This window comes from Aethina tumida, chromosome 2 (genome assembly GCF_024364675.1).
Source record: "Aethina tumida isolate Nest 87 chromosome 2, icAetTumi1.1, whole genome shotgun sequence".
Classification (NCBI taxonomy): Eukaryota; Metazoa; Arthropoda; class Insecta; order Coleoptera; family Nitidulidae; genus Aethina; species Aethina tumida.
This window is the reverse complement of record NC_065436.1, coordinates 34,367,323-34,394,040: the sequence shown is the minus strand read 5'-3', so window position 1 is coordinate 34,394,040 and position 26,718 is coordinate 34,367,323. Positions and strand designations below refer to the sequence as shown.

At 29.4% G+C, this 26,718-nt stretch overlaps 2 protein-coding genes across 2 annotated transcripts in view; both read right to left on the bottom strand.

Moving 5' to 3' along the window:
* Positions 1-26,718, bottom strand: part of LOC109605910 (tyrosine-protein phosphatase Lar) — a 343,758-nt gene that overhangs the window by 237,099 nt on the left and 79,941 nt on the right. Inside the window, exon 2 of the mRNA XM_049963666.1 lies at positions 7,434-7,454. The gene's annotated coding sequence lies outside the window, so the exon portion shown is untranslated. The remainder of the gene's footprint in view (positions 1-7,433; positions 7,455-26,718) is intronic.
* On the bottom strand, positions 3,560-4,223 carry LOC126264645 (uncharacterized). Its single transcript, XM_049963323.1, has 2 exons — positions 4,155-4,223; positions 3,560-3,970 (listed from the first exon to the last, which is right to left on the bottom strand). Exons 1-2 carry the CDS (start codon positions 4,179-4,181, stop codon positions 3,560-3,562), a joined length of 438 nt encoding a protein of 145 aa, XP_049819280.1. The 5' UTR covers positions 4,182-4,223.

Below are 26,718 nucleotides of genomic sequence, written 5' to 3'. Positions count from 1 at the left end.
TATAAATATAACAAATATTTTTCATGAATATTCCCAATAACGAATAAAACATTTAATGTATGAATCAAATAAAAATTTACCTTAATTACCCATCGTAGATGTGGCTTAAGGTACTTTCAAAAACTATTTCTAACAACGTGTTAAAGATATATGATTATTTACTCTGTTTCAATTATTAGTTTGATTTGTATTAAATGTATATAAATTATAAAGGAATACTTAATAGATTGAGGATGTCTTCTAAACTGAATAATCACATATATAGCAAATCCGAGATGAAACAATTGAATGAATCGCAATCGAGTCGACCATTGACTTGTAGCAATCGAGATTTAGAACCATATTAAATTAGCAAAGTGTAGTTCGTAAAATTTATGTCGATAATGAATGACTCACACTTTTTTTCAGTAATTTGTTCCTCTTCTATTATTTTATTATGTATATAAAAATTAGTCTAAATTGTCAAATACTATTTAACTGATATTATTTAAATATAATTTACAAAGTGATTCACGTCTCATCTTATTTATTAGTTTATGGTGAATGAAAAAATGTATTAATTTGAAATTTTTATAGTTTGACTTTCTAATTTTTTATTTTGAACAATATTTAATTTAGTACACATGGGATATATTTATACCAATCGAAAGGTTTTTTTAATTTTCAATTTAATTATGCTAAAACATTCGTGCTGTTTCATTAAATATAACAAAATTATTGATATTTTAAGATGTACAAAAATAAACGAAAATAACGAAAATCCTCCATTAAATTTGGGAGAACTAATAATGGGACCTTGCTATTATTAGTACTGGTTAACGTGCATACTAAAAATTAACTTTCTATCATCAAAATTATTAGATTTATAAACATTTTAGTTAGACCATCAATCTGTAAAAATGCGTGAAAAAAATCAATAACTCAAAAACTATTTTGTTTAGGTATAGGATATGGTATAGCCATTTTACTTGCAATTACATGTAGAACTTAAAAATCCAAAAATATACAAAGTGTTCCCTTGAAAATAATAAGGTTGTTTCACTTCTGAAGAAACAGGAAATGAAGTCAAGTTATATATTTTAACGTTTCAGGAACTTACAGGTAAATCACTCTCTAAATAAATACATAGTTCAATTAACTTTTCTTATGTAGAAATTAAAATTAAGAATAACAGAGGCAAAACAATATTTTTTTATATTTACATTATTTATAAATAAGTAGTAATATAAAGTACTAAGGTGTATACTTTTATTTGTATATTTTATGATAACAGATTATCTCCTTCCATCCACAATATATGCAAATAAAAAGGTGTTTACACGAATATTTTGTACGTAACTGAATAATAATAAATTGACTGCAAACTAAATTCATTTAATTGGTTTCGTAATGTAAATTTATATTTATCTATACAAAATTAAAAGCCTCTTAATGAGTAATACTAAATTGAATGTAAACATATGAGTATGTTAATAGTCCAACATTATTAAAAATAATGTACATATTTTACAATCTATTTACAAATGCTTTTAATAATCACATGTAAATAAGTTATGAATAATATTTAACATTTTGCAACGAAATAATGAAAATACATATTGTATGAATAATATAGATAAATGCATGATTTTAAACTCAGCTGTTTCATTATTTCTTTTTTAAATTTTGAAGACTAATTAGATTTAAGAAATGTAGATTTTTGTCCTTCAATAGAAGTGTGGTTTTTGGCAACGCCGCCCCATACAATTTATTCCGTCGAAGATTCCGCTATGCTACGCTTCGCATCGGGGGTTGAATAGTGGTAGAACCATTCTTGTCATTTATCGATTTTACATCCAATCACCGATTTCCCTACACTTGTAAATACATCGGTATTTATCATCCGCCACAATGTTCGGCACAATGCGCTTCGAATCGTGGGACTTTCGCATTTTTATCTTTGTATAACCATCCGCCGTTTGATGTTTTATTGGGTTTTTTCGCTGATTTCTTTCAGCTGCAGCAGCGGCAAGAATTCACTGAGCTCAAAATCGAATCAGAAAAACAAAAATTAGTCGACAAGACAAGAAACACATTTCGGTTTCGGGTGGGTGAGGAGGAGACACAGAACTAATTAAGACTCCCGACACATCCGGACGTGTACAAGTCTCGCTGCTCTCCCCATTGATCGGGAGTAGTGCTCTCGGTTTATTTGGAAGTGGATCCGTTGTCCGAGTGAAGGAGCTGCGACCACGAGAACTAATAGAGAGCCGTAGATTAAACATGGACTTTTCTCCGGGCTTCTCTTAAAAACTTTTACTTTGGAGAGCGTTAATTAATACCCGGCTTATTACAGCATGTTTTTCTTTTTGATGAAGCTTGTATGTGAGGTAATTTGCTGGAAGGCATAAAGTTTGCTTGTTAGTATTAATTATGGGTTTGACAAAGGTTTTAAAAAATCATTAGGTTGATGACCCTATAATAAATCGTCGTATTGATTTTTTATTACAATCGTTTCTTTCTTTTGTATTACACAATCTCCTCACAATTCTTTTTATTTGTGACTCCCATTAGGCATTCATCAAAAACTATCGTGAATACGAACAATTCCAATGTAATAATTTATTAAGTCCTTTGATTGATGACCAAACAAAAGTAATCTCCTTACAAATAAAATTGTTTGTAAATATCATGAAAACTAACGAATACAAAGCTGCGACATAAAATATTTAAAACCCGAATGATCCATCAATAAAGTATGAAAATTCTGGGGAAACGCACATATAGACAGAAAATATTGTAAAATAGTTTGATCGCATAAATTCGGTGACATGCATTGCAACTCGAAAACTTGAATATCAACGCCCGGCGGATATTTCTAAATTATTCAGAAATATTCCAAACATCTTGTACGAACAATACTTGTTTGTTTTGATAGCGTGCCTTTCATCTCCAATGTGTAAATTATAGCAAAGTTTGTTAGTGTTGCGAAGTTCTTCTGTGAAAGTTCGCAGCTATTCACAGCTGAAGGAGAGATAAATTACGAATCTCCAAAGAAAGATTGCATTCTGGAGATAAACCAGGGAATGGCTCTCCATCTAGTCCACTATGATTGAATAACTAACACGTGTACGAGACAACATGTGTAGATTACGGAAATTATCACCCTTGTGAATCACATAAATTATGTCGGTTGTATTTGTTTATGCGTATGTTAAAACAATTGATCATGTGAAACAACAATTTATTTTAATGTGATTTTGCTGCAATGTTATAAACATAATTTGATTTTATATTTATTTCGCATCCTAAAAATACACATTTTGGCATTGTGTACAACTTATATTTTAGTTTTTAATATTTAAATTTTTCCCAATACAAATATTTTTATTACAATTATTGGAATTTTATTGTTTCATTCTCTTTTGTGTTTGCGGCTTTTTTGTAATGTTGCCATTAAATTTATTTTGTTATTTATTTTTTATAAATTCTACATTTTTATTTATCACCGGAAATAACTTTATTCAATATAAATTACAAAATATTATCCAACAATATCAGTCAAACAAAAAATACCAAACTAAATACGATTTACATAATTAATCTTCAGACTTTTCAATTGTGTTTCCACTTGCACTACATGATCGGTCTGGCATCGGTTCGCAGTTTCAGAATTGGATTCCCTTTTCTTCTTCTTCTTCAACCAATTTCCCTCAGGACAAAAATCTAGCTCTCTCCGTACATCAAACATGGAATCTTTCAACCACTCCTCCTCCTCTTCGAGAACTGTAAAACTTGAATCTTTCATCGATTTCTTCCTTGCCGGGCCGAATTCATCCTCATCGTCCTGATCGAAACTGAGCCTCCTCCTTGTGACCGGCTTCCCTTTCCTTGTCCTTTTCATCTTTCTAGATGGAGCGTCCTCGATTTCACAATTCAACAGGCGGGCAGTATCGATGTTCCACAATTTGGTTTTGGTTGGGGTGTTACACTGATTATATATTAATTATTATATTAATGATTATATATATCATTTATTTTTCGTAATTTTTGGTGCAATTTTAATGTTTGGCAAGTATATTGTAAATTAAAGTTGCACCAAAATTAACACAAAAATATGCGTAATGTAATTTACATGCAGTTGCATTAACAGTTTTCCTGAATAATCTACTTACGGCAGTTTCGATGTGTGAACCGTTCATTGTAAACTTTCGAATAAATTTCCCTCCAACACGGACGCTGAACTGGACAAAGTTTGAGTGAAATGTGGACGTTTTATGTTGGTATTATTTGTACCTACATATCTTTATTTATATTCAATGATTTTAAATAGAGATGAATTATTATTTAATTACTAAAGGTCATTTTATACCTATGCAAATATTGAATTTTGATTAGATTAATATTTAAAATGTTTAAAATAAGTTTAACTTAATCCTGTGAATTTACATAAGAAATATCTGAATATTAAAATATTTTAAAAACAAATATCTATATTCAATGACAAACTGATTAATTGTTTAACTGTAATATTGTAAATGGTTAATATTTTATATATTGTTTATATGGATAACAAAAATTTATCTAGTATTTTATAACATATATGGAAATATAAAATAAATAAACATGAAATATTAAAAACATGTATCTGAAATATAAAATGCAACATATGAATGTGTTTAAATTGATTTATGAGAGATTAATCAAACTTTTCAACATGCTTTTAAATCCCAAAACTCATTCGTGTTTAATGAATGCAATAAACAAAATGGTATTATAATAAACACGTTTTTTATTTTGAATTGTTTCACCCACACAATTTTTCCAAAATGTTAAATAATAAAAAATATTTATGTGGACTGAACAAAAAAATTCCACTTTTATCGAATATCCTGTTATTCACATCCACTTTCCGTTTAACAAAAGAGTTAATTCCGATCACATATAAATACACAAAATATTCCAGTTCATTTTCATTCAATTTAAACTTAAAATTGAATCGTTTAAATTTTAGGCCAATTACTCTGAATTAACTTGAAAAATTATGCAGAATACAATTTCTTAATAATGTAATTTAAAGTTTGATTCATTTGAACATTTTCTCATGTAACATAAAGATTGAGATAAGTAATTACTTCATTTAACTTTGTGAACTTTTCTAACAACGTTTAAAGAGAATGAGAAAAAAGTGAAGTAATTTTTCTTTCAGCCATCATAATTACAGGTAGATAAAGTTCCAGATTATTTAGTACTTAACAGTTTTAAATAGGAAATTGATTCTGAGGAGACTTAATATTAGCCTGAATTTTAATTCTAAAATTTCTTAAACATATTTCTTTTGTAATATTATTTTTGGATATAAATTTAATTGTGAAGAAAAGCTAAGCAATTTTTTGCTGGGTTATATTAGAACCAGTTTCTCAAGAACGTATAATAACTAAAGGAAAATAAAAACGCTATAAGCGAAAAGAATGTTAACAGTACGTACGCTTACACATTCAGCGGGACTATAAAATTCCCTTTTTAAAATTACCCTTCCGTCGCTGCAAAACCCTTAGAACTAACGAACAAAGCAATGGAATTCGAGTCAAAGAAATGAATTTTAAAATACTGGCCTTTTGGCAAATTGATAGGAAAGAATATCCAAGCTGCAACAAAAGGCCATAATTATCTTTCAAAGAACCGTTCTTATTACTTAATCGCATAGTTTTTACTACTGCGAATTTCTTACTTGAGATAACCCATTGAACCCGAACAATCAACATGTTTGTGTTGTTTAAACCTTGATTAACCCGAACACTTCGATATTAAACACAGTTCTGATAGTGTCAAGCCATCAGAGATAACATTAAAGGTAACATGCAAGTTTGCGATTCAAATCTAAGATTTAATGCTACTGCAGTCATATAACAACATTTGATCGATATTAGAGTGTCCAGAAAATCTGAAACGGGCGAAACTCTTGAACGTCACGTGTTAACAATATTAAACACGCGATTGCGGTGAATTCGCATTTATTCACAAACCCGTACCGTTTGACCAGTCCGTATGACAGATAAACATATTTGCATTACTTAGGTCAACGTTTTCATAAAATTCTGTTATCGTCAATAAATTATTAAATTTTGTTTAGAATATTTTTGACTCTTATCAAACATTTAAATGACCTTATTAATAAACACTTTTCGTTGGTTAGAAATATAAGAAACACTATTCATTGCTTGAGTAGTTCGCACTACCATCTTTCGGACAGTAGCCATACACAAGTAGCTAGTACAGATTTCGATATTATTCCCCTCCAACATTTAATTTTGAAATTTAATATTTAAAAAATTAATATCAACTAAATACTAAAGCGACAAGTAATGTACATATATATAATAGAAAAATGAACAAACCAAGTTTTAAAAAATCAAAATCCGGCTCTAGATTATATTGAGATTCTGGGTAAGCAAAACACGCGGTTACATATTTTTTGACGTGTAATAAAGTTGATCTGAAAAAATAACGTTGTCAAAAGCAAACGATAAACATGTTTAGAACGGAGTTGACTTTATTTACTGCCGGCAATTTTGTTTTATATCTTAGTCCGACACCTCGAGAAGTGAGAGCTCTTATGTCAACTCGTTCAAAGTGAAGGTGGAAAGTAAATAAATGAAACTCTTCAATTTTCTATTATAACCTCCCTAATAAAAATATCGGAAAATGTATAACGAGAAGGCCGTTCGTTTCTGCAACACGATTTTAAATTACGTAGTTCGTAAAATATTATAATTTTCCCAATTTAAAATTCGAACGAACGTACATTTGTTTTTACCAAAAAATCGCATAGGTGGAACGTAAAACGGGTCGTTTGTGAATTCTAATAACGATAATGAATTCACGGGTTCTCCTTTATTAAATGATTGTCTCAACAAGCTGTGTATTTTGTTACAAAGTTTGTGATTTACATTTACATATAATTTAAACTTTAAGAACATGCCGCTTTGTTCCTAGTTTTTAATGCAATTATGCGAACCTAGTTAGCTAATTTCTTTGTTGTACTTACTGACACTAAATTTATACAAATTAAATTTTAATTTGCATTTATACGAGTCTGTTTTGTATTAAAGGAATTAAACAATTTACGTATTACTAAATATATATTTATTTTAAATGTGGAAAATATGGAAATTAGTTTTTCAATACGTTTCCTTAGCAGTAGACTCTATTTGGAAGTAGTTATTCGGAATTCTCCGAGCATCGTTTTTAAATTAAGCTTATTGGCATTCAGAATTTATACTCATTTTAAATAAACATGAACTCGTTTCCGAATTGCTTATTCTGCAGACGGTTTAACCAAAATACAATTATACATTCGGCAACACCAAATTAAATTACAATCTATACTTTATACATGGAGATGAATATAAAAAATTTGCATGAAAATATCTGCTCATCCTGTTGTTACTTACCAATTCGATCAACTTCTAGATCTGAAAAAAATAGAATAATTAGAAAATTCACTAAGCATTTAATTTTTATATTATTGTGAAAATTCGAATTGATCTATTCGGTTGAAAAGTCGGTGTGAGCAACAACAAGTTTATATGAGGGCTGCGCCCCGTCATATTCCTCAAATGTGTCCACACAATCTTGGCCATTGAAAACGGCACCATTGTCCTCGCTCGACTGCAGGAATCACAATGGCCGAACTTTCTAAATAATCAAATATAGCTCGGGGATGATTTTACCCACTTGCAAAAGTCCTCGAGTGATACAAGTCAAGAATGTTGCTCGATAATCTTAGCAAGCGGGTTTATTTGCGGGCGGATTAAGCGCGTAATTTTGCAGGAACGTGACAATGATGGTGCATTATATTCGAACGTTGCCAATTTATCGATACTGTTATGAGCAACACCGAAACTCCGATTAAGGATTCGAATCGTTGCCGCAATAAATTCATACTATACCCACTTTCCGTTCTGCCAATGACTGTGGGACGATTTTAATTCAGATGCACAGAATGCAATACAAATTCAACAATTGCTTTCAATTTTAATTAGGTAGGTGGGTATAATTTATTAATCGATTGTGAAAGGGGACGCTTAAAACATGAAAAAGCGACTTTATAAGACGCAGTTATTAGTTCCCGTGTAAAATGCGAATTTCAAAAAATCATAATTTTACGCGAGCAAAAAGAAATAAAGAAGTGCCTCTCGAGATAAGTGCACAATGCAATCCAGGTTGGAGCGCGGCTCTTGTGCTCGCACTCACATCACAAAGGACATTTTATCCGTCACAGGATAAAAAGGCCATATGAATCATTTTAAATTTATAAAAACCTTTGTTTATTACGTCCGTATTGACGATGAGTTTACGACCGGCAAAAATTCGACGAAATTCGCTTAAGTAGAATTGTTGTCGGACAAACACTGAAACCGTAACCGTAAATTGATAGAAAAGCAATATTTCAACCGAATTGGAAACGTCGACTTTTCCCAAGATATAAGTATTGCCAATTAACTTTTTTCCTTGAGGAAAACGTATTTTTCTCAGAAAGTTTATCTTCCACAACCTTTACTGCTTTTAATTAATCGCTACCACTGTCTACAAATCTGATGTTGAAAATAATTTATGAAATAAATAATAATATTATTGTTCATATTAAAAAACAAATCAAATATTATAAAACATATAAAATATATAAAATATAGAATATACGGAATATACAGAATATACAGAATATACAGAATATACAGAATATACAGAATATACAGAATATACAGAATATACAGAATATACAGAATATACAGAATATACAGAATATACAGAATATACAGAATATACAGAATATACAGAATATACAGAATATACAGAATATACAGAATATACAGAATATACAGAATATACAGAATATACAGAATATACAGATTATATAGAATATATATTCTATATAGAATATATAAAATATATGAACAGAATGTACAGAATATACGGAATATATGGAATATACAGAATATGTAGAATTATATCTTGGTCAGCACAAAGCCCAGACCTCAATCTAATTGAAAAACATTTGAGATGAAATTGATCGAAAAATCCATGAAAAAAGAATGTAAAATTTGAATGAACTTTACGAATTCATTGGAAAGAAATATCGAACGATTACATTGAAAAACTACTGAAATCAATGAAAAGTTGATTAGAAGTTATTAAATATAATGGATATGATAAAGATAGATACTACTAAGTTTGTTTTATTTTATAGTTGCTCTACTATTGACCCTTGAATTTTTTTCTAAAATTAATAAACACCTAACTAAACCCACTAAAAAACAATTATATTGCCGTATTGTTGTTATCAAACATACTGCATAACAGACAATAATATGGATATTTAAACGTACATTTTTATGAAGACAAATAAAAATTTCTCAAGTTGCTCTACATATGAGCAATGTACACTACATTTATATAATAATTGAGTATTATGTAACAATTTGTATATACCAAAAAGTTTGTTAATGGGAATTATAATTTTTCCTCAAAAGTAAATCAAATCAACATTTTCATTATATTCTAAAATTACAATGATCCCGTTATTCATCAAATACAAGCCATGCACATACATAGATAACATTCCTTGGCTTTTACATATTGACGTAATTCCTCAACGTAATTCAATATGAATTGCGACTGAACGGTGAATGCAATAAACGGGGGCACAATATAATAACATACACATTTCAGAGAACGTTTTCTGACCAGAGATGCTATTTCACCCGGGAACATGCCCGCTATTGCAAGAATCGAGCACCATGCTCCATTAATTATATGGGGATTAATCGACAAGGTTTTGCCTTACAATTAGATTCACCATTTCTTGTGTTGGAATTTGATTGGTTGATTTTTGCCAGCTTATTTTTATACGAGTGGGTTTTAATACCATCGAGGTTAAACGGTGTGTTTCATCAAATTTATATTAAATCCGCAATTCATTTGATAACAGCGTATTAAGCCGGGCTTTGCCGAGAGTTAATCCTGTAATTTCCAACACCTTCCACATTTATCACGCCGACAAGCCGGCCCTATTATTCTTTTCCTAAATTGCTTTAGACGCATTTACTTATCACTCCAACTCCTAAATTGCATTTTTTAATCACATAAATTAAAGCGCACCTTTTTATAACCAGGGGATGCACTAAAGAGCCGGAGTTATGTAGTTTTAATCGATTTTTTTGCCCAATAAAAATTAAATTAATTAGTAGAAGTAACAGCTTCTAATAGTGATAAAAACTGTCGTATAATACTAACTATATTATAATTACTAAATTAATACATATACCCATTGATTGAATTTATTAGAATATTATTACTGATGTCACTGTATTAATTTAAACTTAACTGTAATTTTTTTTTGAAGTAAATAAATTAATTTGAATTTTCTAAATTAAATAAATAAAAATATTTTGAATATGTTGTATTTTGACCAGTACTATTATTTGAATGTTTACAGCTCTAAATGATCAGTATTTTACTTTTTATGTTTACATAAAAATAAGCAAACATTCAATTTCTTGTAAAATTATTACAACATTAAAATATTGTTAAAAATTGATTCTGAAACATAACTTAGAAACCGTTATTCTATCAAAATTTTTATGAATATTTATTAAAAAACTATTAAAATCGGCAGGCATTGGGCATTCGTATTCAAATATCTTCATTCCATCTAACATAAATGGTTAGAGTAATGTTGGGCATTTTATAATATTTATTTATTTACGAATTATATAATTTAGAAGTAAACAAGAAATTTAAATTGTTAAATTCTTCAATCTTTGACTTCCAATATCATCTAAACGATAAAAGTCATAAAAAATAATAAGAGGCATTTTTTGTAGAGCATTCAATTTCCTACAAAAAAATATATATAGAAATTTTTGGTATGTTAAAGTAATGACACATTTTTTAAAGGTGTCTAGGATGCAATTTTTCGATGTCCAAACTCGGATTCTGTTTTCGACTTTTTAACCTTGTATATTTTGACAATTCTGGATTTCTGGGACAATTCTCGATCAGAATTAATTAGGCGAAAAATTTTGTCCTAGAGAGTTCTAGAATTTTATTTTTTCACCCTTTTGCTTAAGTTGGTAATGGGTGGTTCGACCCATGATAAACACTATTCGCTCTCTTTTGACTTTAAGTGTTAAAGGGTTAGGACGTCTATATGAGTAATAAATTATTGGTGTGAAAATTTATATTTGTTATATTTTTTAGTTAAAATTATGCCTATGCCTTATATAGTTATTATAGTTCATAAAACGTTGTCGAAATAATCCCGATTATTATTATGTTTATTTGTTTATGTATATGTATGTTTTTTTATTTGTATTGTTGTTGATATCTGATAAAAAGTCTCAAAAATTGAGATCAAGAGGGAATTGGCTTCAGTATTCGATAGAGCGTCCACATGACGATGAATAATAACTAAATTTATTTAATTTGATTAGTTATAAATATCTGTTATAAATAGTCAAAGTCATTATAAGTCAATTTGCATATATTTTAAACAAAGATGTAAATAAATCACATTTGTTATTTTTATTTGTCTTTATTTGTGGTCTTCCTTAATTATTCGGTTCTATGCATTCAGTATCACATACAACGAAGTTCCTAACTACTCTAATTGATCAGGTGATCATTTTCTTCATCCTTTTGTAAATGTTAATGATAATCTGGTTGGTACTATTACAATCTGTTGTTTGCACTAGAAGATGCCTTAAATATAATTTTGGATTATGGTAATCTGAGTTAATAACAAGTTACTCAAATGTATAATATTTCACAATGGCTCTTGAAATCGTTTTCAATAAAACACGATATCAAAAGAATACATTTTCTAATTATTTCTGCTAGAAGGAACAGTATATTTTATACAGAAAGAAGTATATTCTAGACAGTAAGGTTGTCTGTCATCAGAATGTTGTATGAAGTTGGTATTAAAATCAGAAGACGTTTTCGGCACCTGTTAAATAGGTTAAATAACATCGAGTTACCCTTAGAGCATGTGCCTTTTACCACCGCCTTTGGCGTGAGTTTCTTTAGAAACAGTCATGGAGTTAAAAACTTACTCAGACACTGTGACCTCCATATTCACCAATCTGCCAGTCCAATTGAACACATATGGGACTGACTTCAAATACAAATTTACAATCCAAACCATTGTCTTCAAAATTAAGAGGAGCTTGCTATTACTCTTAGCAAAGAAAGGCGAGGCGAGGAATCAAGTGGGACCGACCTTGTACTGATTGGAAAAATTAGTTTCTACTTTTACTTGTTACTTGCTATCGTAATACTAATAAAAATATTTACTACATATTTCAGTTGCCTATTAAATAATTAGAAGGATTTGTTTTTATTCGATAATCTCCATCAATAGCTATTACTTCCTCCATGTTGTTTTCGAATTATTTTATTATATTACTTAAGGGCTCCATTAAACTATGTATTTCCTCTTTAAAATGTTTGTCTAAACAATTAAAACACAAAACATGGACGATAAATAGTCCAATTAAAGCGTTCGAAAGCGTCGTTTAAAACTTGAAGCAGAAATCGATTCGAACATTTTCACGTCAATAAATCACAATAGAACCTAGAAAATTGGTATACAGTGAATTAAATTGAATAATATAAGTGTCTGGTATTTGATAAATGCTGATGCCATCTCCATTTCATCGAGTTCCCGACAGTTCGGGAGATTTTATCATCCTTATCTGCGCGGAGAGTTGACAAAAGAGGAAATCGCATGATAGGATCTAGTCATTACGATGCTTAGAAGGAATAACACTGCTCGCCACTTTCCCCCTTTACGAAATGGAACTACTATATTTACATATCGCGTTAAAAAATGGGGAAAAGATAAGTCCGGTTATTACATGCATTGTTCGCCAGCCCATTTTCAAGGGACGGATATTTTTTTGCAACTCCGCATGCGTCCGTAATTTTAACAACGCAGTTAAAGAAAACCTGAAGTCGTAAAATTAAAGAATTGCAGAATTGTGATTGGACTGGAAAAACGATAATTCGTATGGAAGTAATATAAGTGGCAACATCACATGGAACCAATTTGTTACAGTCAATAAAAGCACAAAGTAATAAAGCAGCCTTTTATATCAGTATAAAAATAATAATTGCCATTTGATACGATAAATCTCTCAATAAAAACGCGCTACAGCATGTACCATGTACCATCGAATTAACCGAGAAATATTAACCACCGCCATAAAAAAAGAATTGCCGTTTTATTTTCCTTTCCGATGGACTGGAAACGGTTCATTTTATTAATCCTATAAATGTCACTTTAGTTTAATACAAAAATAAAGTAACCATCTAGTTTGGTCATTATTACCTGAGAACGAAGAGGCAAAAATCCACAATTAAATCAGATTTGTCGATGACTTAAAACTGAAATTCAGCAGGAACGAGTACATCGATCGGTTGCCGGCAGGAGGTCACGTAAGTGGCAGTTTTATGACGTCACAAAACAGTCGGAGAAACGCGTCCCTTTTGATCATTCACTCAATACCCCTCAATGGAACGAGGGTGGAGATATAAAGGTAGAGTCACATCCCCGACGTGTGAACGCGTAACGATAAGTCTGCGAACGACGAACCTCGGAAGATGCGTCGCATTTCTTCCGGGCCAGGTTTTTTATTGGGTCTTCCCGTTGATGCGGGATTAAGCGCTAAAACGGGATTTGTGCATGACAACCGGCAAATGTTTACGAGCGCGTTATAAAAAACTATTTATGTATGAACCAGTGTGTAGCAACAATGCGCGATAAAATTTATTATTTCCTGGAGTGCACTCCACGCTAAAGGGGTCGTTAGCTGAACAAGATTTGCAACAAACGAATGCCGAGCCGAGCGAAAAGTAAATTCAGCGGGACGGCGAATCGATCCGACGTGAGGTCAGTTTTGACGTTACGTCGGGTACGTGGGACACGAGGGGTGGACCGAAAGAAAGACACTCAATGAAAGTAGTTAAGGGGCCGGATAGTAAATGTGACCTTACCTTTATATCAATCTTGTTCGCCAATCGGATCTCTTTACGGGGACCGTCGCCGCATAATGAATACTTCATAAGGAAATCCAGACACGTTGCTCGATAAGTCGCTGCCGGGATGTGACGTTATATTAAAAACTTTTATCAACTTCCTTTAAGGGGGCTCTCCTGTATGAGCACCAACTTTTTTTTTTATTGAGATCCTACTCCTGAATTAAGATATATCAAATTATGATAATAGTTTTCTGGCAGGAAGCGTGGCTTCTTTACCATAAACTTTTTTAGATGTACAAAATCGAAATTACATTAAATTTTACATATTTATAATTGTAGAAAATATTTAACACGTTGAAGACCACATGCCCACCGGCGAGTCACTACGCAGCAACATTACCGCGTACTCACGGGTAATGACTATTTCAAATTATTGTACACTTTAAAAAAATTTTAAAAATTAATATGCGTAATTTACAATAACTAAAATGCCAGTCCATGTGTGAGAAAGACGATTTTGGAATGCGGTCTGCAAGTTTTATACAATATGAACAACGGATTCCGTTTAAACATAAAACAATATAAAAAGCGTGTCACAAAAACTATACAGCAATAATTTAATGAAAATTTTTGAAAATACTCTTCGGCGCATTAAACATATTTTGTTCGTGTAAAAAATTAAGATTTCTTATAGAAAAATTAATTTGAAAATAATGTTTCAGGTTTTTTGCTTGAAATTTTTTATACTTTTTTTCCAAAAGTTTATTTAAAATAGTATATTTTCAAAAAAAATTCGAAATCGTATATTATCAAATTTTATTAAAATGAGGTTTCATATTTATTTCATAAAAAATCTATATTTTTTCGTATATTTTTTTAAATTATTCTATTTTTAGGCGTGGTGGAGAACTTGTCAATTACAAACAATCACATTTTCTTAGAGAAAAATTAATTTTAAATTTGAATAATACTGATTTTTTAGGGTTTTATTATATATTATTATTATTATTGCAGAGAGCTCATCAAAAATAGAATATTTTGAAAAGCAAAAAAAATGTCAATAACGTAATTTTTCAATTTTGAATGAAATGAAATCTTAGAGAGAGAAAAAATAATTTTCAATATAAAAAATACTAATTTTTTAAGTTTTTTCTTGAAATTTTTATGAACACGTATATTAATTCAAACTATTTTGTTTAAACAAATTGTTTAAAACGAAATATTAAAAATTTAAAATTTTTTTCAATCAAATTTTTTCGTAAATTATTGAAAATTAAAAATAGAGTACTAAAAAGACTATAATATTAAAAAAAAACTATGATTAAAATATTATGTTACTGACAATTTTTTTTTAAATATTCTATTTTTAATGAACTTTCTGAAAAAGAAAAATAGGCAAGAAGTATAAAAAAATCTTTATAAAAATTTCAGAAAAAAAAAACATTAAAAATCAGTTCAAATTTAAAATCAATTTTTCTATTAGAAATTTTGACCAAGACAGGATCTTTGTCACGCCTAAGAAGAGAACATTTAAAAAATATGTAAATATGAAAAAATATTGATTTTGTGATTTTTTATGATATAAAACGTGAAACCTCATTTTAATAAAAATTGTTAAATTTTCAAAAATTCATAAACAATTGAAAAATTACTTTATCGATAATTTGTTTTTGAAAATATGCTATTTTTGATGAACTTTTTTAAAAAGATAATAGTCATATAGTATAATTTTTTTTTTTATACAAATTTTAAACAAAAACTGCAAAAAACGGCATTTTTTCAAAATTAAAGTTAAATTTTTCTAAGAAATATTAAATTTTTAACTATAAAAATTATATCCAATCGAGATGTTACATTATATTAAAAACATTTAGGGGACTCTTGCAGTATGACGGTCAATTTTTTATTATTAAGATCTGATTACCCAACTAAAATACATATAATAAGTTTTCCACAGGAATCGTTCATAATGAAAAATTAAATTTTATTTAGTGTTTAACACGAATTTGCGTAATTCAAAATTAAAGTAAAAATTTAATAGTTAAATTATATTTATGACAACTTCACAACAATATTTTTTTTTCACCAGGTCTATTTATTTTTATTTATTTGTTTTTTTTTTCATTTATTTGTCATTAAATATGAATTTTAAATTATTCGAAATAATGGATACGCTACTATTATAGATACTAAATAAAAAAAGACTAAATCTACGTAAGGTAGTTTTGTTTTATAGATGCTCTACTTTTATCCCTTCATTTTTATTTTCAATATTAATAAATACCTAACTAAATCCACTAATAAACAATTGTATTGCCGTTTTGTTATTATCAACATAATAATATGGATATTTAAGCGTACAGATACATCAAGAAAAACGAAAATTTGTAGTTGATCTACATATGAGCGATAGTGTACACAGGGTGATTCATCTTACTTATTCATGTTTATGGGAAAGGATAATAGCTTTGTAAAAGGTGACACCAATTAATTTATTTTAGGAAAACACACTTAACATGTGTGCCAATAATGAACTTTCTAGCATCAAAATAGGACATGGTATATATATTTTATTTGAGATTACATGTAATATATTTTTTTATTCCTTATAAACTTCTAATGAATTTTTTATTACAGTATACAAAAAAGTATATGTACACATTTTTAATGATTTAATAGTTAATACTGATACAAGTTAAGGTATGTTTATGAACCCTTTAAAATTAAGGTCTTACTAAAATATACACACATAAGCAAGACCCAGACGCAAATAAATTATGCCACATTCATCACTGACGTACAAATCGATTCCCGCATACTTAGATTCCAGCTAGCTATTCCCACCCTTATATGTTGTGTTTGAAGCGGTAATGTAATTATTTAAAAATGTAATTTACTTACACAAACAGAGGGGATACATTGTATGCAAATTTCACGCAAAAAATATCCTTTGAGCCCAAACAATAATACTAGCTCTATTGATGAAAAATAGTGTTTTTTTTGAGTAAAAATCACTCCATTTATGTATCAACACGGAGTTACATTTGTATAAGAGAGGAATAAAAGTTTTACGGCCAATGATTAATTATAATGGCGGCTAATGTTTGAAGCCGAAACTAAATCACGATTACTTAACAAAAAGCAAAAATATGTTTTTCCTGAGGCGTAATAAATATTAATTAGATGTGGGGCACATTTTACCCGAATAGCTTTGCACGTAACGGATTACATTTCGACAATAATTTCTTCTGGCGTGTATTCGCTACTCCATTATGTGTTTATCACAAAGGGTTGCCGTTAATTATGTGATTAAAAGTATCGACCCTAATTTACACGAATCAAGGAATATCTCAATTATGGTTCCATTGCGAACATGTTCCTGTTTAATGGTCTTTGGCTCATAATATCTTTAATGATAGGTAAAAAAGGTTATTCGTTTTCTGTTTTGTTTTTTTTATTATTGGAAATATTTAAAAAAATTTAATCAAGGTTTATTTTATGAAAAAAAAATTATATATTTTTAATTAAACATATGTTTTTGTTCGATGAAAAAAGTGATCTAAGCTAAGCTAAAATGTCAATAAAAACCTGTTTAAAAATTAATAATATTTTTTAATAAATAAATTAAATTTATAAAAAAGATACTTATTATTAATTAATTAAACAATATATTTAGTTTTTATATTAAAAAATAAATGTGATTCTCTACCACATTTATTGTCTAAAATATAAATTATATTTGTATTTTTATATGAATTAAATGTCAATAAAACAAATTTTTTAAAACTAATCCAAATTGTTTATTTGGCGGGCGTTTCAAAGCTATTACTTTTTCAAATATGTTTTTACCGCTAGATAAAAAAATTCAAAACAATGCTTTATTATTAGAAAACGATTTAAACATTTTACTTACTTTTTTGATTTTCTCGAGTCACCAGTTCACAATTATACGTTTTTATTATTTAAGTGAACATTATTTAAGTCAATAGGGCACTTAGTAAGATTTAGGGTGGTATACGCCACACACAAGCAGACATGTAAGGAGACAAAGAAAAACATAGTGTACGTAGAAGGCCTGAACAGGGTGGACCAAGCTGCACCACCGACAGGCAGGACCATTACTAGAAGTTCGCTTAGAAGAGTATCCCTCACAGATCGCCACCGACGAGACATTCTATGAGTCTAGGTATGGTTTACATAATGATTCCAGACGAGTTAGGACGTGGAAGATAAGAAATCTGTCAAGGCATCGCTAATTTGTCAAAGAAGTTCTCGCTTGATAATAGTAACAGCAACATGATCAGTAAAATGTACAGAAGAGACATCATCACAATTATTATTAACCCCTTTTCTGAGGAGTTAAGAGCGGAATTTCAGTTTTTAGACAACAACGCACGTCCTCACACGGCACGAAGTTTTCTTAACACGATCTTGAACTTGAAATTTCGCATCTTTCTTTGCCATCGATGTCACCCGATCTAAATCCCATCGAACACATGTAGGATATTGTTTAAAAGGCGTTCGATGCTCATGAACCGGCTCCTACTACACTTTTTCAATTACGGGACTTCTCAAAATATGATTGACAACTTAATATGAAGCATGCCTCAAAATCTTTCATTTTACCATTAAATTTACTTTAATTTACTGAATTATATTTTATTTGTGTAGAAATCAAAATACTTTGAAAATACATATTTGACCATTTTTAGTCTTTCCTCTTTTTAATCGAATTTGCAATGTCCCCTTATTTTTTGTCGGCAGTTTAAATAATAAATATTAAATAAATGTAAATAAAATTAATTTTTTAAACTAGTGTCCAAGTTTGTATTTATGTAGTTATTAAGTGTAATTGTTAATAAAAAACACATTTTTTTAACACTTTCTTTACAAATAATTGTCATAACATTTAATAATTTTAGAAACATCTATATCTATAAATGAGATACTATTATCGAATAAACTTCGTTCAAATAAATTTCAACCCTAAGCACATATTGTCGTAAAGTATGCTTATTATTTAAAGTACGTTGTAAGGTGTATATTCAGGCATTTACTATTTATTTTTAAGGTTACACTTTGTTTCAGGACGTTTACGTGACGTCCAAAGTTGCAATAAACCTCGTTTATATCTTTACAACCCTAAATTTTTATTAACATAACCCCGAATAAAACTAATATAGTCCCTTTGGCAGGTGCGTTTATTGCATGCATTTAAAAATTCCAACATTAAGGTCCCTTATGCCCGACAAAATGGAGAACGACCGCCGTAATTGTCAACCATAATAATTAAATAGTTTTCGTTCCAGCATAAAACGGAATTACGAGTATTTACAGTCACAGTCTCATATCAGATTATGTGATGTGGTACGCCAATGTGGCGCTTTATCGGTGCGCACAAACGGAAAATCTAATTCAAATATTTGAACGGGCACATAAATCGGTCGGGACAGAATGGGTGCCGGCATTTAAAGTTGAACCAGACGTTAAATACTTAATTTCAAATTTAATTTCAGAAAATTCTACTTGACTGTTGGAAAATTCATCTACTGAGACGACGTTTTAATCACAGAGGTAAACAACAATACGTGTAACGTTCTGTTGCGGAATAAAAAGATTTTTGATTTTGGTTTATTTAATTTTAAACAAGCGCAGCGTCTTAAATTTCAGCGGCATTTCCGCCGCAGTCGATAACAGTCGGATGGAAGATAAACGGTTATTGGATATTTCGTGCGGTGTAAGAATCCGGAGTTCGGCGACACTTTCCCCATTCTTCGACGAAACATTAAGAATCCTTTCCATCTGGCGTCGTCTGACACAACCCCCAATAAAATGTTATATGTTTCTTGTTGACATTTTCCCGCACGAGATTGCTTTATATACATTTTTACACGATGATCGAAAAAATTTAAACTGCTTTATTATTTGTCTCAACGCCTTCCCTTTAACATCTATGTGATATAAAACAAAAAAATTCGAATGAATATTAAAAAAGCCACATGACGGTTGAGCTTTGCAAATTCAGGCCATAAACGTCCTCCCCCTCGTCCTTATTTGTTTCGGCGTAAGCCCTTTCGCTGGAAACAATCCGCTCCAGTATATTTCGAGATCTAGCCTCCCCTTTTTCCAATCCATCTAGTCGATTTCATTTGGATGCTGATGAACGTATACGAAACTGCATTAGGCAAACTGGGCGAACGGTCTAATGCGCTCCCGCCTAATCTTTACGGCCAAGCCAAACGACAACGATTCGAACCGTCGATGTTCTTGATGGGAGATAATCTAGATCTTTGTATAATTAAACTATAGATTTTAGTTTTTTTTTTAATTATCTTATAACTAATTTTAATAAAAATATTAATTTACGAATTTTCTTAAAAAAAATTATATTTGTTTGTTTATATGAAAAAATTAATTTAAAGTTAAGAAAATAGTCTATTTTTCTTTAGAAAATTTACAATTGACAAAAATATTTATTTATTTCTTAAATATTTAATTTAAATAATTAAATACATTACATATATGTAATATTTTATTACTTGAATATGTATTTCTATATAATATAAATTTTAAAGGTACTTAAAATTTTGAAAAGAAATATATCTTTATTTTAGTTTTATGAAACTAAATAATAAAAAATTATTACAAAAATAGACCAATTTCAAATAGAAAATTATATTTATTAGTTTGAAAATTTTTGAGAAATACCGTTTTTGTGTACTAAATAATAAATTACTGTAATTACTGAAAAATTATATTACTATTACAATTTTTATAAAAATATAATAGAACATTTATTTTATTTTTGAATATTTGAGAAAATATTTTTTTTGTATTTTATATATTTTTAAGATATGTGTTTTTTAAGAATGCATGGTGATTCACCTAACTTACTCATAGACATTTTAATTAGACCAACAAACTGTCAAAATTTTTGAACCAAAACTATTGAAGTATATAGAACATGGTACAACCATTTTAATAAAAATTACATGTAGAATTGAAAAATTCAAAAATATGTAAGAGTTTCCATTGAAAGTAAGTTGAAATTTTGTTCAAAATAAATTAGAGAATTAGCTCAAGTCAAGTTATACCAACTGTAAACAAAAAAGCAACACACAGCAAGAAATGATTAAAATTTGAAGTCAATCAGAAAACGTACTGTCGGTTAGATTTAAGATATCTCAAACAAACGTATACTTAGTTTTTGTTACAATTTGTCTTTTTCAGTAATTATACTAAACGTTTAACATGTCTAGAGTATGAAAAAGAAATAATTTTAGCCAATTAAGTGAATTTGATAGAGGCTTGCATATAACGTTTCGCGAAATAGCACACAGTTTGAACAGAAATCTTAGAATTGTGATGCGATGTTGGCAGTTAGGAGTAAAGAGGTAGAACAAGAGATTCCGGAAGACCCATGGCTACCACAGAGTCATCTTAGATTATTGGCCCTAAAGGACAGGATAAATTCAATGTGAGTGATTGCTGATGAATTTATTGCCGATGAAGGTAGACCAATTGGTATTCGATCTGTTTACCTCCATATAACGGTCCATGGAGTTATCGCCCTTTTTTGAACTTACCTTTAACAGCAAACCATAGCCGCCAACATAGTGACTAGTGTTTGAAACGTCAACAACAGAAGGAGGAATGTAATCATATTGTGTTAGTGATGAATCACGCGTTTGCTTTGGCATGGACGATGGTCATTCGTTAGTAAAACGGCGATGTGGTGAAAGACGTGATCTTCGGTTTGCTGTGGAAAGGTAGCAGGTCATCTTCAGTCTTCAAACCTTTCTCCAATCGAACATGTGTGAGATGTGATGAGGCGACGCTTAAGGAATTTACAGTTTGTCTGGGATGAGACACCATAAAAAAATGTCGATAATCTCATTAGATTGATGCCATGATGCGTCAATAAGTGTCTTAATCGAAGAGAGGGTCTGACGCATTATTAGTTTCTATGAATTTATGCTTTAAGATTATAAATATAGATTTTATTTTTTTAAATAAAGCAAAAAAAAAAAATAAAAATAAAATTTTACACATTTATAATTTAAACAATTCAATAAATTTCTATTAATTTTTAGATGAATCACGTTGTATATTCGTTGTAACAAATATATTCTCAAGTTATTAATACATGTTAAGCTTTATTATTCTGTTTAAGTTAGATAGAACACTTTGTTTGTTCTACAAAAAATTTGAATATATTTTATTTATTATTAAGAATGTTGTTCATTTAATATTAAAGTATATTATTTAAATAAATATTAAAATATTGAAAAATTATAAAAACGCTATTAACTGAAAAATGTGTTTTTATATTATAATGATTTTTTTAATATTGAAAAACAGAAATTATGAGTTTTGTTCTTCAAAAAAGTTGAAAATATTTTACTTATTATTAAAGGTGTTGTTCATTTAATATTAAAATATATTATTTAAATTAAAATACTGATAAATTATAAAAATGTTATTACTGAAAAATTGTCTTTTTTACATTATAATGATTTTTTTTTAAATTTACGATGGAAAATTAGTTTAAATATAAATACGAGATCTAGATGGACAACTCAGGTATATATCATAATAATCCTCATTAATAATTTCAAATTTTGGTGGATGCGCACTTTATTTACAAACAAATGGCAATGTTTATTCAATATAATGTAAGTGAACAATTTTCAAAACAAGTCAAAGCAAATAGCAATGCAAATAGATCCATCCAGAAACAACCATTAATTCTTGAATTTGTTTGGTTCTGTGTTGTTTACATGGACCGTTTCTTTTGACGTTAAAGCTGATGTGTTTTCAGCAATCGATTCTTGGACTTTTGCCGTTTCCGATAACTTTGTTCCCGAAACTTTGGTAATCTCTCTGAAAGTTTGTCTCTCACAGTACTTACATAAAAGAACGGTGGTACAAATACTACTTTCACAATAGAATTTCACGTTAAGAATACGATCAGTAATTAATTTTAAATTTGTCTCACCAATCTTATTTTTAATTAAATATTGTTTTGATTGTTGTTTAAAAACAAAAGTGATTGAAATAATGTGTGATAAATTATAAAACACATTAGTGTGATTTGGTGTTATTTAAAAATTAAATATGCTGACACAGATAACACAGTTAAAACCATATATGAATAAGCGATGAATTTTTTAGTTACAATAAATATTAAATATGTGAATGAATGAATGAATGGGATAAATTGGGAAATATCATCTATTTATATGCGAAATATATTTTTAACGTTGGAAAAACATAAAATAGGTATTTGTAATTTTTATTATATTAAAACACAGTATGTATAAAGTTTCTTGAACAATTTTTCGAGTAGACAGTATAAAAAACAACTAACTTTAACTTAGTTCAAACTTTAATTTACTTACACAGTTGTTGTACAATGAAGTTTTTCCGTTTAATTTATATAAAGTATTTATTTGGCGATAACCATTTTTAATTCTATAGGATCAATTGTCCCGAAATTCGGATACCCCGAATAGTTTTACAAACTTCCCCCTTTGTGTTAGTTGTCTAAGTAGAGATTATGCTAAAACTTCTCGTGTTAGTGAAGCATCTGCCACATGTTTGTCTACATGGATTACCATCCTACATATATTTTAAGTAACGCGTCTAAACATGTGTCACCGAATTAAATATTTGGTGTATGGAAATGAGGGTTATAATTTATTAAACTTTATAAATAATGCATCAGTTCGATCATTGTTTTTCGGTGTGAAAACTCTAAAAAATGGAATAGCGAGTAAAAATGAATTTTGTCGGCGTTTATCGCATTTAACGGCAAATCAAAATTGAAACAAGTGGCAATATTGGATTGTAACACGCCAATAACCAACGCGTATTTGTTAGTTAAATTACCGGATATGTTTCCATAGGTATGCGATCGTATTCCTTATTAAACAATATATCACTATTAAATTTATCGGTAAATAGTGTTGCGTTATGAAATCTGGTCGTGTAACTTGATCACATTTCGCTGGGCAGTGCGCCATGCATAAATCCGACACGCACTATTATAACTAATTTGATAAGCCTTGAACCAATAACTGTAAACATTACCCGTAACCACGTACACCACGTTTAAGCCTAATTGATTCAATTATCCATACTTCGATCCAACGTACTTGTTCAGCTCAATGTTGCACTTCATTTTTATTATTCACGCTAATCACATCAGTTCGTGTACAAAAAATTAAATTATTATTCATTTTTCTCCTGATTTATTTACCTTTACATGTTTCACCCATTTTTATTAAAACTTCATCAGACAATATAGGTCACATTTTAATCAATAATCAACCTAATAACTAAATCAATATTTCTTCGTTGTTTCAGCCTTTCAGCAATTTATTAAATCGCATTGTTTATAATGTATTTTTCATTAAACAGCTCGGTTAATTACCCTCTAAATTGAATCAGTCCCTTGACTTGAAAAATATTAAATTATTTCTTTAATACTCAAGCGATAATTAGCAGAATATCCTTAGCGTTCGTTTACGTAAAATAAATAAAAAAATAACCGAAACCCTCTATTTAATTAATGAAACGCTGTTTACATCAAGTTTGTGAAAGTTGAACGATTCACCCTGCAGCTTTATAATTAATTAAAATTATGAATTAGTTCAAAACGGGCACAGTTTTAGGGATAACGTATTAATGAGAGGCACCAGTTAAATCTAGACAATATCATTATGAAACTTGAACAAACAGAATTAAATTAATTATGACAATTTAAGTACTCGGTACCGTTCATTAACAAGTTTCAGTTCTAAGTCGCTTAGCTCCTGCGAGTATCATTGTTATCCTTAGTCTGTTTTTGTCTAGATATAAACTGTAAATACTTTTAGTGTAGCTCGAGTTCACTAAATTCCTTTAAATTATACACTGGATTAATTTTAAGTTACACCGTATTATGTGAAAGCAACTAATTAACCAAAAAATTAGCAACGGACCGACGTAAACTTTAGTCGGATTAGCAAGTCCAATGAATATTTAATACAGTTGTGTACATTAATAATCTATATTTATTAAAGATGGCTTGTGTCATTACAAATCTAATTAAGACGTGCAATTTACCGAGTCGAGCCTGAATTATTAAAGACCAATTTACCTTTAGGGAGTTAATAAATTGCACTCGCTCCAAAACGGTTTTAAAGAAACGGATGTCACATCGGGTACATAATTTCATAAATATTCAACGGACTCGGCACAACATATATGATTCAAGATCTGGGATTATTTAGGCACTAATAAAAGTCACAAAATCTGAATTATGAATTTTATATAGTATCATTAATAATTTAAATGTAAATTTTTTAGGATTATTCCATTTGAAATGGTACCAAGGTATTTTTGCCACGATTTCATTTATACATTGATGGAATGAAATATGTTTCGTAGCAATCACATTTGTTGCTCTGCCCTGCCACAATAAATACATTTCCAGTGCCAAATGCAAGTAACATTCAAGATTTTCTATTATTAGGTTTGCTATTATTAGGTTTGCTATATATATATATATATATATATATATATTAGGGTAGATCAAAATCTCCTAACACTAAAAAACTGGTCCCTAGGCACTTTTAAAAATGCTTTCCAAAGATGAGCTCTTAATTTTAACAGAAAGTCCCTCCTCATCTCAGTTTTACATTTTTTTCTTTTCAGTTCCATGTGGCAAAATCCAGATCTCGCCATTACTTGATTACTAGAAAATTTATATTTATATATCTTGTAGTAAATTTAAAAGATTTATCAAAAGTCTATTAAAACCAGTACGCATTGGTATTCGAATACGAATATCTTCTTAATGGTTAGAGTAATCGATTAACCTCAGAAGATCTTTTTTGTAGAGCGTAGAGGAAAAATATGTGTTGAACATTGTATAATATTTACTTATCTATGAGTTATAAAATTTCGAAGTAAAAAAGAAATTTTTATTAAATTGACTTTGACCTCCGATATCTTCTAAATGGATATGGATTTTGCCATAAGGGACTGAAGACAAACAGAGATGTCTTCCTATTAAAATTAAGATTTCATCTATAGAGAGCCTTTTTGTAGGTGTCTAGGAACTAATTTTTCAGTGTCGGTAGTTTAAAAAAATAGGCAGACAATAATGTATGTATGGGTAACCGATTTCGACATACATAATAGAACTAACTTCCTTGAAAATTTAAAGCAAATCGAAGAAAAAAGTTACAGCCGTCTAAAAATAGCGATTTTTGAAAAATCGATCGGCTTTGGAAGTGAGCAGATATCAACAGAATACACCTCCACAAAAAAGTCAGGAGTTATAAATTTTGGAATGAAAACTGAACCCTTTTATGTTTTTGCTTAACGATTTCATTTAAAAACATATTTGAATGCTTGCCAGAATAAAATAGGGAATATTTCTGTATAATGTATGTTTTAAACGAAGACACTTTGATATTTTTGTTTGATGATTTCATTTAAAAATATATATGATTTATAAATATATAAATAAATTTATATTAATGATTGTGACAATAAAATAGAGAATGTTTCTGTGTTTTCTCCCCACAAGCTTTACAAATTTGTATATTTTTGAATGAAAACTGAACCCTTTTAATGTTTTTGCTTGACGATTTCATTTAAAAACATATAGTTTATTTTATTTGAATGCTTGCCAGAATAAAATAG

Excerpts from the sequence above, each read along its gene's own strand:
- LOC126264645 (XM_049963323.1), bottom strand. The coding sequence starts at position 4,181 with ATGAACGGTTCACACATCGAAACTGCC. Across the intron at positions 3,971-4,154 it reads GTTCACACATCGAAACTGCC|TGTAACACCCCAACCAAAAC; the intron begins GTAAGTAGATTA and ends ATATATAATCAG.